This window comes from Eschscholzia californica, unplaced genomic scaffold (genome assembly GCF_041429995.1).
Source record: "Eschscholzia californica isolate CP2 unplaced genomic scaffold, dmEscCali1.0.p SCAF_5, whole genome shotgun sequence".
NCBI lineage: Eukaryota > Viridiplantae > Streptophyta > Magnoliopsida > Ranunculales > Papaveraceae > Eschscholzia > Eschscholzia californica.
Genome location: NW_028238472.1, coordinates 24,226,573 through 24,243,862, shown reverse-complemented (window position 1 = coordinate 24,243,862; position 17,290 = coordinate 24,226,573). Strand labels below are relative to the sequence as shown.

The following is a 17,290-nucleotide window of genomic DNA, read 5'->3' as shown; positions in this document are numbered from 1 at the left end:
GTTTGTGGTCATCTTCTTCAGCCTTTAGTAATCTAGGATTTATTCAAATCCTAAGGAGTAAGAGATTTCTATTTCTTTGTTTCTTTGTTCAGTTTATCCACCATAGTTTTGGTGAAGAGTTGTTATCCAAGAGTGTTTCTACACATCTTGAAGAATCGGTTAATCCTCTATTTATTTAGGGAAGAGTTGTTATCCAATAGTGTTTCTACACATCTTGAACAATTGGTTTATCCACCATAGGTTTAGTGAAGAATTGTGTAACCCATTATTTAATCATAGTGGAAGATTTCTGGACTAGGTCCCGTGGTTTTTTACCTTCAATCTTGGAGGGGTTTTTTTGCAACATTAAATTATTTTATTGTCTCTGCTTTTACATTCACATTGTTTATCTTTATATTCCTGAACAAGTTAATTAGGTTATTTTTCTAACAAGTGGTACCAGAGCTCAGGTTGGATTTATTGTTCAGAAATATGGAAGTGAATACTAATCGTATGATTAGTTTAGATGGAGAGAACTATTTGATGTGGAAAGCATATATAGAAGATTTGTTATACTGCAAAGACCTTACTGCACCCATTGAAAATCACGGTACAAAACCGATAAGATGGATGAAGAAGACTGGAAGGTATTAGATCGAAAGGTTGTTGGATTTATTCGACAATGGGTATAACCCAGAGTTTTTCATCATGTATCGACGGAGACTTCCGCTTTTAGTCTATGGAGGAAATTAGAAGAAATATATGATCAGAAGACAGCTGCCAAAAAGGCTTACTTGTCCAGAAAGCTAGGAAAATTATAATATAAAGAAGGAATCTCAATTGCTCAACACTTTAATGAGATGAAAAGTCTAGTAAATCAGCTTTCTGCAATGAAGTTAGTTTTGGATGATGAGTTGCAGGCCTTACTTCTTCTAAAGTCTAGTAAATCAGCTTTCTGGTAATTGGGGGGCGGTTCTCTTATTCGAACTCGGTGATAAAAAACGTATTTAGATACTTAAGGTATATATGTATCATGAGGTAAACTCTTCAATGATTGCGGAGTCCCTTAGTGGGAAAGGGGCTTACTGGTTAGAGGTAAGTCTCTTTCTCGAGGAGACGTAATGCATTAGCTAGTGCCTAAATGGGCTGGTACTATCTAACACACTCTAGGTTCTTTTGAGGAACTCTCCTCTTATTGGGAGCGCACCATGGGTGGTCAGCTAATCACTGTTATTGTTTGCTAGATTAAGGAAAACGGTTTTGTATATAGTATATATTGTAACTGGTTTGATAACTCGTTTTGTCACGATGTTTACAACTTATTAAATGAACTTTTGAAAACGTGATGGGTTTTGGGTTGGTCTTTGATGGGCCTAGAAGGTTACCCTAAATAGGTCTACACCCGCAAGTGCACGGGCGTCAAGTAATAATTCCGGTAAGACCGGTTCGTTCCTCAGAGACTAAGTGAAACCTATTCTAAGATTTGGAAGTAAGACGGTTTTTGTTTTTGAAAATTTATTTTGGTGATTGAAATAATAGAGTAATAAAATAACGAGACAAACAAAAGAGATAACGAAAATGAACTCAAATGGGGAAGAGGACCTAGGGTTTCGAATCCGCCTAATCATGGTCAAATAAAATCCTAATCATCAATGACACTACAAAGTTGAATTTCTCGAATGATAATAAGTTAACTAATGACTGACAACTAATAAGCATCGACCATAAAAGAATCTAATCTAATGATGGTGGATCAAATCGGATGCACAACCATGAAAACCATATTACCAACGAGGTCAAGCTCATTCATCACATAACGGACTTCTAACTATTTCCTATCAACTTATCAAGCATCAATCATAAAAGAACTTAATCTAATCATGATGGATCAAGTTAGAAGCATAAACAATGAAAGACAAATTGCTATGATGATAATAAGAGCACATTACGATCGTCAAGATGAGTAAGCTATCATCATACATAATAAAGACTTCATCAAAAACCCTAGTCAAGAGATTTAGCTACACATTGTTATTGAATAGATTATAAAATGTTTCACTCCACTAATTAAGATAAAAAGAATAAGAAAAAAAAAATATCACCAGACTTCTAGTTGATGAAGAAGGTAATGAACATCAATGGAGAAGATGATAGATTTATTAAAACTTGTTCACCATTTGTTCCTCTTTCTCTCTCTCTCTCTCTCTCTCTCTCTCTTATGAAAACCAGTAAAACTGAATGAAAGAGTAAACATTATCTCTCTGAAATTCCCTCTTTCTCTATACAAAAAAAATGCTCACTACAACTTAACAGATAACAACATAAAATTCTCTCTGTCTCTCTCTCTACAATTCTCTCTCAAAGAAATATATAGAAAAAGAATAGGATGAAGCTTCTCTGTTTTAGTGGATCTATCTCTCTCTCTCTCTCTCTCTCTCTCTCTGAAATTTCTTATGAAACACAACCAAGAAACTGAAGAACGACTCTGTTACTTCTCCTTCTCTCCCTCTAAAATTATACCATGGAAGCTCTGGAGAGGAAGAAGAACAGAGCACCTGTTCTTTCTAGTTCAGTCCCTGTTTTTTGGTTCCAGGAGAAGATCATCCTCCTCTTCTTCTCTATCCCACAGATTATAAAGGAGAAGAAGAGCAATGAAATCAGAAATATCTTGCTGTCTGTCCATCTCCCGCTATTCTCTCTCTCTCTCTAAGAAATCTATATTATCTTCTTTTCAAATCTCTTCCAAAAACACCCAGCTTCCTATCTTAATCATCTCTCTAAATGTTTCTATAAGGAGAAAATCCTTCTCAATTGCAGCTCCACCAATCTAAATCGAATTTCTCCATCTAGAAGTTATCTCTTTCTCTTTCTATTTTAAGTGATTGAAGAGATAAGAATATAATTATTCTCTGTTAATCTCTCTAGGAATATATCCAGATTTAAGAGGGAAAGAAATGATGAAGAATATCCCCTCTGATCTTCATGTCAATGCTCTTCCAAGATCTCTCTCTATCCAGCTTTGTTGTAGAGAAATAAGTTTCTTTTCTAAAATGTATCCATAAGTCACTCTTTCCTTCTTCAACTCTTTCTCTAAATCTTCAATATATCCAACATCTACTTCTCTCTCTCGGTTTAATATATAAGAGGACTGTTGAGAGAGAGAAAGAGGGAAAGAAAGATTCCATAAGAAGCTTCCTGTTTCTATTCACATCCCACATTTCTAGTTCTCTCTCTCTCTCTCTCTACAAAGCAATAGAGATGAGAGAAAGAAAACCAATTTCCCAGAAATATGGAAACTAAGGTTGTGTTTGATAGTGTTTTAGGAGAAAGAAAAAAAATAGAGAAATATTTGCACCGAGAAACATTTTCACCTAAAAACATTTTCTTCATAATTATTTTTCATATTTTCTGATGTTTGACTTGCCAACGAATAAAAGAATTATTTTCCAATTTTTTTATTTTCTACTGTTTGTTTTACCAAGGGAAAATTCTTTTGTTTCTAGATTTCCAATTTTATAAAACCACTTTAGTTATAAAACAAGATCTTCTTCAACATAAATAAAAACACAAATAGACTTTCTATGTTTTTCTCACACTTCAAAAATGCAAATATTTAATTAAGTCATAATATAATATTAGTTTCACGGAATTATTAGGGATAAAAGCATTCACCTTCAAACAAGAAATTAAACTCCTTAACTTCCGTTTAACCATGTCGCCCTTGTTGTCTCTGAAAATTAGCTAGTTTCATTCTAAGCCATGTCACCCTTGTTGTTTCTGAAAATTCAAAAAACAACTGCGCAAGTTCAGGTTTTTCTGAGAACATATCCAAAGCACCATAAAATTCAGTTTCACTCGAATCTGGAATGGCCTTCAGAGCATCTTCTACTCCACGAACTGAAGGAGCTTGACATGCTTCAGCAAGCTTGTTTGCAGCTTCCGCGAGCATAGTACATGTATCATCAAATTCTGATCGCCGCCTACGTTTTGGTGTTATGGATCGATTACGACTATTAGATGTTGGAGAACAACGACCTTCATCTTCATCCAAATTGATGGACTCCGTATTAGTAGTTTCACCTGTATTGGAAGTGGAATAAATGTGAAATTCATAGAAACAATTAATAGTTTATAAGTCAAATAATTAAAATCATTCTCTAACCACGAGTTTCATGCAAAATGTCGTCCGCCTCTACTTGCCTATTACCAGTGGCTTGTTCAGTGCCAATTATGACTCCTAATTTTTCCTAATACGGAAAACTTTTTGTGCGCAAGCCTTTTGCAGTTGGATGTGCCTGTCAAACATCAGATATCAAAAACAAAATTACATTTCTTTTAAAATTTTCAAGACTAAAAAATTGAAAAATCAAATACAACTTACTGCGACGTAATCAGCCCAGGCATCGTCATCAGCTTCAATGCGAAAAGTTTCAGAATTGAAGTTAAATCCGCTAGAGTTGATTGCGTCTCTCGCTGCAGAATAATGTACTTTAAATGTCTTCATGCGAGCCTTGATATTTTCAACACTAATAACAACCGCCGCCTTCTTAAATATTTCGTTAATCACTTTTTGATTTCCGTTCTTCTCCCCAACTAAAATGCAGTCGTACAACGTATTCACTAAGATTTCATCCATTAGATTGCTCCATGTTACAGTAGGTCTCTTACTTTTTTTGTTTGAAGTGGTGATGTCAGACTGAGAAGCCATCTTTAATCATAAAAAATCACAACGTTATTGAATTTAAAATAATTAAATTTAAAAAACTAACAAAATAAAATATCATACTTATAGTCGAAAGATATGATAAATAATATAAAATGAGTGAAATTTTCAGACTTCAACTTTAAATAAGATAACAATTATAAATTTGGATTATCTGCCCACATCTCTTCTGCTATGAGGTCTCTATTGGCAGTCCAAACTTGTGACGGAACCATATTGATTTCTGAATCTTGCACTGTGTGATTTACATCGTCTAGCTCGTTTACTTCATCATCGTCTGTATCACTATCATCTCCACTACTTATATCATCAGGGTCTCCATCTCGTAAAAAGTTATGTAATGCACAACATGCAATTATGATCTTGCCTTGTGTGTCAATATCATGGAATGGCGCATTTCTCAAATACGCAAATCTTTTCTTTAACAATCCAATAGTCCTTTCAACAACATTACATAATGAGGAATGTCGATAGTTAAATAGTTCCTTAGGATTTTGAGGTCTTCGACCAGCATGATCTTGAAGATGATAGCGTGTGCCCCGATATGGTGTGAGAAATCCAGGTACAAGTGGAAATCCAGCATCAGCGAGATAGTATTTTCCTACATGGATGTAGATCTTTCTATTATATCAACTATACATCTGACTACTTTATATCAATAGTTATAGTAAAATACAATTACATACCAGGTGGAACGGTTAACTTGCGTCCAGAACGAGAGACCGCACATCGTAATAAACGACCATCATGAGCAGATCCTTCCCACCCAGCAAGTACATAATGAAATTTCATATCAAACCCACATGCGACAAGAACATTCTGAGAAATATAAGCTTTCCTATTACGATATCTTGGTTGGTCTTTGATAGGAACTTTTGCTCGAATGTGTGTACCATCAATGGCACCAACGGCATCCTATAAAATAATAGGATGTAAACTAAAGCATGCACATAATTTAAATTTGAATAAATTATGGGCTCGTAAACATAAACTAACCTTAAAGTACTCATGCCAGGCTTGTCGTCGATTTCCATCAGATGGAGAGTTAGCACTTGTTGCTGGTTTAACAATATCTTTATAGAGCATAAGTATCGTTGACAACACTATATGAAAATACCTACTCACTGTTTCCCCCGACCGAATGAACTGGAGAACTGAATTACGATTACGTTGATCATGCCCAACAGTGTTTAAAAATATTGCAACTTGCTCTTCTACCTTGACATTTCGATTATCTACTAAACCATAAACCCGTAAGCGTGCACATAACCGTTGAAAGGGACCTCGTTTCATTCGAAGTTGTTCGTGGCAATATCGATCACTTTCAGAATACATTCTTTGCAAAACCTTATTTCTCTCTTGGTCTCGATTTATGTAAGGTCTCCTATCAATAATTTCATTATTTCTACGACGAATACGTAAATACGCATAAATAATGATTATCATCATCATAGATGCAACACGTAGTCGTAGTTGTCGTGTCAACATACTGTAGCAGTAAACTAAAACGAGAAGTAAAATCTATAAGATAAGTATTACTATATCGATAAACATACATAAAAATTGAAGCAGACAATAAAATATAAATAAATTTGAAACCAATCACATTATGAATATGACCAGAAAATAGTTAAACACAAGATCAACAGTAGGATGGAAAAGAAAAAACCTACTAGAAAAAAAACATCTTGGATACATCTTTCTAAGACTCAGGATTCTTGTTCATGCACTTATTCTCTGTTCTTCTACTACTACTACTAATGGTATTAAGGTATTGATCTCCCTCCTCATTATCCTACTACTTACAACTACTGATGATAATTTTAATCTCCCTCCTCATAGTCCTACTACTACTAATGGTATTAGTAGTATTACTAGTTTTCACTGATGATCTACTACTAATACTACTTCAGATGATAATTTTAATATCCCTCCTCCTAGTCCTACTACTACTACTAATGGTATTAGTAGGAATGGTGTTATTTTATCGAAAAAGATCAAAAATCCCAATTTTAATCTCCCTCCTCCTAGTCCTACTACTACTAATGGCATTAGTAGAAATTGTGTTCTTTTATCGAAAAAGATCAAATAGTGTTCTTTTATCGAAAAAGATAAAAAATACTACTACTAAGGTATTGACTACTACTACTAATGGTATTAAGGTATTGATCTGCCTCCTCATAGTCCTACTACTAAGTATTGATCTATTAAGGTATTGACTACTACTACTACTACTACTACTAATGGTATTAAGGTATTGATCTTCCCCCTCATAGTCCTACTACTTACAACTACTGATGATAATTTTAACCTCCCTCCTCATAGTCCTACTACTACTAATGGTATTAATAGACTACCACTACTACTACTACTACTACTCCCTCCTCATAGTCCTACTACTACTAATGGTATTAATAGACTACTACTACTACTACTACTACTACTCCCTCCTCATAGTCCTACTACTTACAACTACTGATGATAATTTTAATCTCCCTCATAGTCCTACTACTACTAATGGTATTAAAGTATTGATCTCCCTCCTCATAACAACTACTGATGATAATTTTAATCTCCCTCCTCATAGTCCTACTACTACTAATGGTATTAATTGCATTACTAGTTTTCTTACTAATGATCTATTACTACTACTACTACTTTAGATGATAATTTTAACCTCCCTCCTCCTACTACTACTACCAATGGTATTAGTAGGAATAATGTTGTTTTATCGAAAAAGATCAAAACTTCATTCATGATAATTTTAATCTCCCTCCTCCTAGTCCTACTACTACTACTAATGGTATAAGTAGGAATAGTGTTCTTTTATCGAAAAAGATCAAAACTTCATTCATTCACACCTTCTTACTCATGATTCCTGATCTTGCTAGTTAGAGAAAACTCATTTTCAATACTAGTTCATTGCCATTCCTTTTTCCTATGACATGTTACTGTTGATTGTTGATTATTTATGTCTAGGGTATCAAATTCAGTGAAGGAGTTTTTGCTCTATTATGTAATCAACTCATCAACATTTCTAGCTCTTAAGGTTTCATGATGAATCTTGCCTCTTACATAATAGAGCATGTAATTTATTCAGGGATGTGTGATTTTTTTTCATGAGTTCAAGGTTTTTACAACACAACATGGAGATTAAATTTGAACTTAATATAACCAAGTGCAAGGATGGTAATAACTGGATTAGGTTTCATAGATTCATTTGAAAAACCAGAGAAATACCAAACTTTTCTGATTGATTCTCTTTGTATACCCACAAAAATTGCATTCAATGGAGAGATTGAAAGAGAGTAAATACCTGGTGTGAGTAACCTTCCTGATTATCTTCTTCTTCAGTTGAATCTTTGTGACTTCTCTGCTTGATGCGTTGAGTAGCAAGCTTTTATAGAATGACTTCATCTTTAAATGCCAAAGAAGAAGCAGTAAATAAAGGAAAGGTTAGTTGTGCGGTTTAGAAGAGTAAGACTTTCCGAGATTTCTTTGGAGAAAATTATTCTCTGGTGGGAGGTGGGTCAAGAATTCCCCTAATTTTGAGGAAATTTTGGAAAAATCGATCACGTGAGGGAAACTCAAACTTTCCCTAATATGTACACCAAACAGTTGGAAATAACTTTTTTTAAAGAAATTATTTCATTTTTCCCTGGAAAAATCCCTATCAAACACAACCTATATTATGGTGCTACCAATATGGTAATTAAATTAGTTGTCAAAGTGGGATTTAAATGGGAGTTATGAGATGCCTCACGGGAGAGTAAACCCTATGCAGCGTGCCTCTTCAGCTTGAGACACGTGTGCTTAATTTACCATGTTCGTTGGATCTTAACACGTCATAGTCGGCTACACGGTGGAACCTTGCACTAGGTTGTACAAAATCATTAACTCCTGAACATCCCAAACTGCACCTGCGTCTGACCGAGCGTATCCCTTCCCTGATGTGTACCGTCCAATCAGATTCACGCTTGCGTGCCACGTATCTCGGGACGGTCTTTGTTCACTTTAGTCGACTGGCTTTGAACCAAACTTTGACTTGGACTATCTTTCGCATCTGGACTCCGATTTGACCTCTGTTTTCGCCTACGAACTCGTCATGGACTCTACTTTTCAAACAAGCACTAAAATTTTCAGCAAACCCTCATCTCCAAATGACCAAAATGCCCTCAAGTGCATCTTTCTCCCGATTTTAGCTATTTTTCACACCGAACTCCGTAAAAGACACTTGCGAAAGAGAAACACATAATTTATCAGAGTAACTGCTCGAACTGGACTAACTAGCTCGAGTTAATAGATTCAGATGGGACATTTTCATGTCTCATCAGTCTTCTACCAGAATAACTCGTGTCGGTGAGTATTCTGACCCCCTACCAGTTGTTAGTGTGCAGGTGCTTTGTCGTAGCCTCGAGACGGAGTTGTATTCCAGCCGGTGATCTTGTCTGACGAGGCTAGAGGTGTTGCGTCATTTTCTTTGGTTTTCGTTTATTGGCTTTCCATTATTTTAAAGTTTTGTAGTTATTGCAGAACTGAACTCGAATATGTATATCTATAACACTTAGGAGGGGGTAGTGGTTCAGGACATTGGAGGACACTCAGAGACAAAATGTTCCAGAGACATTTCAAGACATTTCGGGACATTTGTCCGTAGACAAAATGTCTTTATGGACATTTCAGGACATTTGATTCATAGACAAAATGTCTCAGAGACATTTCAAGACATTTGGTTCATGGACAAAATGTCTTGGGGACATTTCAACATATTGAATCCATGGACAAAATGTGTAGTGGATATTATTATTATTATTATTATTATTATTATTATTATTTATTATTATTTATTATTATTATTATTATTATTATTATTATTATTATCTCATCATTGAAGGATAATTAGTAGACATTTATTATTTTAATATTATCATTAGTGTCAAACCATATGAAATAATAATTGTACTCATGTTTCAATAATATATTTTTCGACTTTTGTGGACATCTGTGGATATCTGAGGACATTGATGGCAGTTGGTAGACATTTATTATTTTAATGTAATCATTATTGTCTAATCATACGAAATAAATTTGCCCTACTACTTTGAAAATATATTTTTCGACTTTCGTAGACATCCGTGAATATCTGTGGACATTGATAGATATTTAGTTGATATTTATTATTTTTAATATTATTACTGTCTTACCATATGAAACAAAAAAATTAATTAATATTTTCAAATATATATTTTTCGACTTTCGTAGACATCTGTAGATATCTGTGGACATTGATGGACAATTGGTAAATATTTATTATTTAATATAGTTAAATATTAATATAATAATAATAATATAATATAATATAATATAATATAATATAATATAATATAATATAATTATATTATATTATATAATATAATGTAATATAATATAATATAATGTAATATAATATAATAAAATATAATATAATATAATAATAATACAATAATATAGTAATATAATAATAAGATAATATTATAATAATATGATTTGATAATAATACTTATTTTTATTACCTTCCTTACTCAAATGTATAATAATAATAATAATAATAATAATAATAATAATAATAATAATAATAATAAGAATAATAATAGTAATAATAATAATACAATAATGTAGTAATATAATAATAAGATAATATTATTATAATATGATTTGATAATAATAATTATTTTTATTATCTTCCTTACTCAAATGTCCCCAAGTGTCTTCCATATTTTAAGAGACATTTTCTCTCCAAAAGCTCTCCAAATTTACACTAAAATGTCTCCAAATGTCCCCAAAAACAATTTGTCTTGAAATGTCCCTAATTTCGTGTCCCGAACGAATAACACAGACATTTGGGGACATTTGAAATGTCTCCAACCAATAACACGGACATTTGGGGACATTTGGAGACATTTGAAATGTCCCCAACCAATAACACGGACATTTGGGGACATTTCAAATGTCCCCAACCAATAACACGGACATTTGGGGACATTTCAAATGTCCCCAACCAATAACACGGACATTGGGGGACATGAAAATGTCCCCCAATGTCCCCAACCACTACCCCCCCCCCCCCTTAGAGTTGTTTATAAGTTGTATCGATGTGTAAGAGGCTTTTGTATTTTGTTTTGTGGTTCGGGTTTCAACCCGAAACTGAGTTGAGTTTGTTTAGCTTCCGCTTTAGTTTATTTTTCTTGTATATGCGAATGTATGGTTTGCATGACAGGTTTTACAGGTACGACCGGTTAGATTTACAAAGGAGACTTTACCGGATTTTTTATCTCATCTGTGAATTGTCGGGGCATGGTTGTGTCTATTTTGGGACACAGGGCGTCACAGTTTTGTATATAGTATATATGGTAACTCGTTTTGTCACGATGTTTACAACTTATTAAGTGAACTTTTGAAAACGTGATGGGTTTTGGATTGGTCTTCTACCAGAATAACTCGTGTCGGTGAGTATTCTGACCCCCTACCAGTTGTTAGTGTGTAGGTGCTTTGTCGTAGCCTCGAGGCGGAGTTGTATTCTAGCTGGTGATCTTGTCTGACGAGCTAGAGGTGTTGCGTCGTTTTCTTTGGTTTTTGTTTATTGGCTTTCCATTATTTTAAAGTTATGTAGTTATTGCAGAATTGAACTCTAATATGTATATACGTAACACTTATAGTTGTTTATAAGTTGTATCATTTTTTATGAGGCTTTTGTAGTTTTTTTTCTGGTTCGGGTTTCGACCCGAAACTGAGTTGAGTTTGTTTAGCTTCCGCTCAATAGTTTATGTCTTTTTGTATGCGAATGTATGGTTTGCATGACAGGTTTTACGGGTGCGACCGATTCGATTTACAGAGGAGACTCTGCCGGATTTTTGTCTCGTCTGTGAGTTGTCGGGACGTGGTCATGTCTATTTTGGGATAATATTAAGGTCCGGAACCTGTCAAAAGGTGAAAAAAACATAAAAATCACTTAAAGAAAAAAATATCTTCAGGATGGAACGGACTGAAAGAGTCCGGGATTGATCAGCCAAGGATGGATCCATCTGTCCGTCTTAATCTAAAAGGTCATGGACTACCTAGTCTGTGACCTTTCATTATTAGACGGATAGTCTGATCCGTTAAAGGCTAAGAAGTCCCGGACCGGTTCAGTCCGTTCACGTCACCGAAGTTTCACTTTTGTTTTTTCAAAAACTCACACAACACATATTGAATCATATAAAAAAGGGTCGGGGAATGATTGTATACCTCCTGAGAAACTTCTCCTTGCCCGGAAAGAGGTGAAAGAGTTGGAATCGATGTAGTTGTAAAAATTCTAGAACTCTCTTCTTCCATGCTTAACTTCCTAATTTCTTTTGAAAAGATGTTATAAAGAAGCTATAAATGAGATGTAACACAGTTTAATGATGAACAAATCACCCGGATTGATTGTTTCGAATAAAAGAATAGTCGTCTGTATGTGTTGGAGACGTTGCCGTCGCCGAAGAATGTTGCACTCTTTTCTAGGGTTTTGTTTTGGAAAAAAAATTGATTAGGATTCCTTTTTTGTTGGAAGAAGAAGATGGAAGAAGCAAACGAAGGTGAACGTCACCCACATTAAAAACCGGTGCTTATAGAGACCTCGGGTAAAAAACCATTGACCCGAGTCAACAAAATTTCTGGATGGTAATAGCTGTTTGGCCAGGTGCCTTTAGAAGCACCCTTTTTTTTTATTGCTGGGTTGGGTTCTAATTTACCCCCGAAATTTGGGCCTCCAACTCTTTTTTTCCTTCGATACAATAATGAAAAGAAGGTAAAGGAAAAACATTTTATTAAATACAATAATGACAAGAAAAATAGTATTATACAGAGCAAACTCCAAAATTGACAAAAACTCATCCAAACAACAAAGGACAATTGAACACGCCAAATAAGTTTGTTATAGTAAACCCCTTGATTGCACCTCTCTCACATTCTCAATTTATTGATGAATCTGAAACCATCTATAGTAGATGTATGTAGTGTAATAGCCAATATATATAAGCCAACTTATAAGAGGTTTACAATACAGACAAGTGAAACGAGCGTTTTAACAAATGCATCAAGTCCACGGATACAATTGATTTAAATGGAGAATGTGAGTAAGGATGGGCTGCTGCTCTGCCATAATGTTTTAAATTGATTTAAATTGAGCATTTTCCCAAAGGTATAGTTGTATACCTTCGGGGTATATACCAAAACTATTGTTTGTTAGTAAGGATGGGCTGCTGCTTTGCCATAATGTTTTTTGAAATAACAATTGGAATATGTTAGGAAAGTCGAAGGGATATGGTGGCCATCACAAAAGGTATAAGTGGTTGACCCTACAATTATGAAACTTTATATCTTTAAAGATGTTTAATATCAGATGAACCATTGTGTGTTTATGTCTTACCCCAAGTTTATAATCTTACCCCAAGTTTATAATCTCACATTCTTTCTACATTTCCTCCTTTACTAGAGGAACCATCAAGTTACACAGAGGCAAAGAAAGACTTAAGATGGTGTGAGGCAATGAATAGCAAACAAGTTTAATGCTTTGATTAAGAATCAAACTTGCACACTAGTTCCTTTTCATCCCAATATGAACCTTGTTGGATGGAAATGGTTCTTTCGGGTTAAAAGTAAGAGTGATGGAAAAGTAGATCGCTTCAAAGCCCGTTTGGTCGCAAAAAGTTATTCACAACAAGCACAAAATTGATTATAATGAGACTTTTTCGCCTGTTGTTAAGATAGTTACGATTCGACTTATCTTAAGCATTGTAGTATCATCCGGGCGGTCAGCCTGACAATTGGATGTGAAAAACGCTTTCTTACACGGATACCTTGATACATGCACCACAAGCATGGTTTACACACTTCACTACTTTGATTCAAGAATTGGGGTTTGTCAGTTCTAAATCCTAACACTTCATTATTTCTTCATCAAAGACATTTTCAGTTACTATATTACTATTATATGTTTATGATATAGTCATTACAGGCGCAAATCAACCTCTTACATCTGGGTTTATCTCAAGGCCTAATGATTAGTTTCCAACGTATGATCTCGATGAGGTTCATCAGAGCCGTGGCTGAGGGGGGGCGAGCAGCGCATCCGCCCTGGGCCCCCACCTCAGCGGGGCCCATTTATTCTCAAGGTCTTTTTTATTATATATTGATAACAACATATATTATAACATAAACACCTAGTTAGCTCTACTAGTACTAGTCATGTGGGCTTCCAAGGAAATCACCCAGGTTCTAGTCCCATTGTCTTCAACTTTCCTTGGTTTCTTTCCTTTTTTTTTTTTTAATCGAGAGTTCAATTGCTAAATGGGCCTCTGTTTTTGCTCAATTATACTTATAATGTTATCATTTTTTGAGGTTTTTAAAAAAATATATAAATCTAGGTGTTTTTTTTAAATCCAACAATATATAAATACATATGAGATAATCATGATGTAAAAGCTACCATATTCAAAAAATTCTACGAAAAAATTATTAGTTTTTTATCATTTTGTTCGTAATTTTTTTATTGCAAAAAAGACCGAAAATCAAATTTCGCCCAGGGCCCTCAAATTGTCAGCCACGGCTCTGAGGTTCATGACCTTTTGGGAGTGGATTGAAAAGACCTACTACTAGTTTGTTTATTACTCATTCTTGCTACACTTTAGATTTATTATCCAAAGTTGACTTAGTTAATTAAAAGCAGTTTCAACTCCTTCTTCATGTGGTAAGAAATTACTCAAACTTAACGTATGTTGCTTAAAGATGCTACCCTTTACAAATCACTTCTTGGTGCTTCACAATATTCAACTCTTACAAGACCAGATATAACTTATTCAGTTAACCAGGTTTGTCAGTTTATGCATAGCCAAACGGGTGTCCAATTGAATTCAGTCAAATGTATTTTACGTTATCTCAGAGGCACTCTTGGAGGTGGATTATTTTTTTAATCTAAGTCAAATTACCAAATTGAAGGTCTCAAAACAGTTACGGCTTTCTCAAATTCTGATTGGGTCGTATGTGGCGCACAATCATATCCTTCATTCTCGAAGCAAACATATTGACTTAGACTACCATTTTGTTAGACAAAGAATTGTTTGTGGTTCATTACAAGTATGGTATATCCCAACACAAGAACAAATTGCCGGTTTCTTTAACAAAGGGTTGGTCATCAACACTATGTGATCCGGACGTTCAGCTTGAGGGGGAATGATAGGGAAACGTGAATGTCTCCCTAGGTTAGAGCCGATTTTTAAATTTCAAATTTTGATTTGTGTATATCTTATTTCCTTCTTCAGATTATTTAGTTTAGACTACATATATTGTCATACATTATAAATCATGTTTCTTTAATTTAGTTAGATTATTCAAATATATTGTAATAACTCAATAATGATTACTTATACCTATTTATGCTTCTTTGTTATGTTTACTACTAGTTTTCGTAAGTTGCTATAATTTGAAGTCTTCAGAAGTGCTACATTATTAACTGTCCTTGTTGGTTCAATGGCCTGGTTTTGAAGCAATCATAAATTATACAGTTGCAACTTCCTCTGAAACTTAGTTATTGAGTTTGTCAGTAAAACAAGTTACCCAAGACATGGGTTTTCAGAGGTGTATAATCTCATGCAGACATGGTGAAATTTATTTATATTATACTAGGAAAACACACTAATAAAACATTAACCCAAAATCAATAAAACAATAACTGCTCTAGCTCTTCTAACAACAAGGACTTTTCGGAAGACTTTCTATCTTAACAAATAACATAACATGCTGTAGATCACCACACGTCTTACTAATGAAACCCCGAACACGACATAGATTTCGCCTAGCTAGTCTAGTTGCTACTAAATACGATGACCCTAGGAACCTCAAAAGTACATCATAAGAAAATAACCATTTCAAGATCTAAGTTTAAGATGGCCCTCGTTTGCTTTCTTGAAGAGTTGAGCTTGAGTTGCAGCAGTCCTTTCAGATTCAAGTGCCTTTAGGAAGCTTTGCTTGATGTGTTCTGTCGAGAAAGGGAACTTCTTAGACACCATAGAGTTTAGTAACGAAGCTGTTCCTTCTCGGTAGAGTGCTCCAATTCCATCTGTTCTTGTGTTAGCCAGTGCCTGTTGAATGGTGAGGGTTGGCTCTAGAGATGTTGGAGTGCTACCTACTACACCAATGATGCCTCCTAGTGATGTCCACCAGCCCCCGATGATACCGAATATTGCTGCTGGGTGGGTCTTCCAGAAACTGTAAGACAAATATAACATTAATAAATTGCTTTGAATGAATAAAAACATTTCCAGGGAAGTAGCAAACTTACTCGCAAGTTCCGATGAATGGCGGTAATTTTGGGTCATCGGGGATAAGAGGTGTTGGGGGTGACGAAATTTCAGGATCAGTTGGAGGTGATGAAATTTCAGGATCAGTTGGAGGGGAGGGAGGGGTATCAATAATCACCGGAGGTGAACCACCACCAGCTGTTGGTGGTGAAACAATGGTTGGTGGTGGAGAGTGGTGGTATCCACCACCACCACTGTGCTTCGGTGGTGAAGTCGTTGGAGTAGTAGTAGTCGGTGGGCAGCTTCCTCCGCCACTGTGTGAAGGTGGATCATGAGATGACGGTACTGATGGTGACGATCCATGTGAAGGACTCTTTGGGATACCTGCAGTTAGCAGCACAAAGCACTGTTAGGAGCTTCCTATCTTGGCAAATGGTTCATTACTAGCTTTTACAACGAGTCGTCTACCCGTTCCTATAAACTGCTTAATTATGGAAAGAATAACTAACTTAAGAAAAATAACAATTAGAGACAGAGAGAGAGAGAGAGAGAGAGAGAGAGAGAGAGAGAGAGAGAGAGAGAGAGAGAGAGAGAGAGAGAGAGAGAGAGAAGCACCACCAGAGTGATGGGGAGAAGGGTAGTAGTTCTTTTGATCTCCAATGGTTCCAGTAGACATGACGACTGGATGAGAGAGAACCAAGAAACCTGCTACCAATGCTCCCCAGATCTGAAAGCTAGGGCTTCTCTTCATCTCCATGTTGCTCGTTTTTCCTCACAATCGTCTATACAGGAAAAGACAGAAAGAGTGAAGTGAATTGGGAGAAGGGTGGGGTAGTAAATATATACAGAGTGAGCTGAAAGAAAAACTGGCTGTTTGTTGGTGAAAGGGAAGTAAATGTGAGCGGTGGAAGAGTGTGGAGTTGGTTGATATGTTGCAGGGTGCATTTATAAAAGGATTAACTACAAAGCAATAACCCACCCAATGCTGTAACATTTCAAATTTGACACAGTACGTTTGAAATGCCTTGTGTAAGAACATCTCCAATGGAGACTACTAGATTATGGAACTTGGGTGAGTTTCTAAGACTTCTGGCCTAACCATTAGATATAATAACTTACGTATTTAAAATAATAGAAATTGTATTTAAGAGTCCCGGAAAAGGTTGGATGTGAAAATGAACTTTTTCTAGTGGGAAAGAAACTCAAATTTTATCATGTGAAAACAAGCTTTTGGTTGTTCGATAGGATTGTAAGAAAATTCGGCCGTGCTTTCAAAAAGTGTTAAACTTTG

At 35.2% G+C, this 17,290-nt stretch overlaps 2 protein-coding genes and 1 long non-coding RNA gene across 4 annotated transcripts in view; 1 reads left to right on the top strand and 2 right to left on the bottom strand.

The window, feature by feature from the left end:
• Positions 1 to 11,639, top strand: part of LOC147537911 (uncharacterized) — a 43,869-nt gene extending 32,230 nt beyond the window's left edge. Inside the window, exons 5-7 of the long non-coding RNA XR_015226362.1 lie at positions 1,230 to 1,339; positions 9,037 to 9,276; positions 10,813 to 11,639. This is a non-coding gene — a long non-coding RNA (uncharacterized LOC147537911). The remainder of the gene's footprint in view (positions 1 to 1,229; positions 1,340 to 9,036; positions 9,277 to 10,812) is intronic.
• Positions 4,766 to 8,117, bottom strand: LOC147537912 (protein ANTAGONIST OF LIKE HETEROCHROMATIN PROTEIN 1-like). The gene is made up of 4 exons (XM_086643400.1): positions 8,019 to 8,117; positions 5,699 to 6,204; positions 5,389 to 5,617; positions 4,766 to 5,303 (listed from the first exon to the last, which is right to left on the bottom strand). Exons 2-4 carry the CDS (start codon positions 6,188 to 6,190, stop codon positions 4,840 to 4,842), a joined length of 1,185 nt encoding a protein of 394 aa, XP_086499526.1. The 5' UTR covers positions 6,191 to 6,204; positions 8,019 to 8,117; the 3' UTR covers positions 4,766 to 4,839.
• A 3,719-nt stretch (positions 11,640 to 15,358) lies between the features above and the next one.
• Positions 15,359 to 16,921, bottom strand: LOC147537910 (protodermal factor 1-like). 2 transcript variants are annotated; one of them, XM_086640542.1, is made up of 3 exons: positions 16,618 to 16,921; positions 16,041 to 16,383; positions 15,359 to 15,967 (listed from the first exon to the last, which is right to left on the bottom strand). In XM_086640542.1, the coding sequence occupies exons 1-3, from the start codon at positions 16,754 to 16,756 to the stop codon at positions 15,628 to 15,630; spliced, it is 822 nt and encodes a 273-aa protein (XP_086496668.1). In that variant the 5' UTR covers positions 16,757 to 16,921; the 3' UTR covers positions 15,359 to 15,627. The 2 variants fall into 2 exon arrangements, with proteins under 2 accessions (XP_086496668.1, XP_086496667.1); XM_086640541.1 differs by having other exon boundaries at positions 16,615 to 16,848.
• Positions 16,922 to 17,290: the final 369 nt, after the last annotated feature.

Bases quoted from the DNA above. Each gene is read 5' to 3' on its own strand.
- LOC147537912 (XM_086643400.1), bottom strand. From the start codon at position 6,190: ATGTTGACACGACAACTACGACTACGTGTTGCATCTATGATGATGATA. The intron at 5,618-5,698 runs GTTAGTTTATGT...ATTATTTTATAG, and splicing joins CCTGGCATGAGTACTTTAAG to GATGCCGTTGGTGCCATTGA. The intron at 5,304-5,388 runs GTATGTAATTGT...ACATCCATGTAG, and splicing joins CAAGTTAACCGTTCCACCTG to GAAAATACTATCTCGCTGAT.
- LOC147537910 (XM_086640541.1), bottom strand. From the start codon at position 16,756: ATGGAGATGAAGAGAAGCCCTAGCTTTCAGATCTGGGGAGCATTGGTA. The intron at 16,384-16,614 runs GTGCTTCTCTCT...TGCTAACTGCAG, and splicing joins TTCTCCCCATCACTCTGGTG to GTATCCCAAAGAGTCCTTCA. The intron at 15,968-16,040 runs GTAAGTTTGCTA...TTTGTCTTACAG, and splicing joins CCATTCATCGGAACTTGCGA to TTTCTGGAAGACCCACCCAG.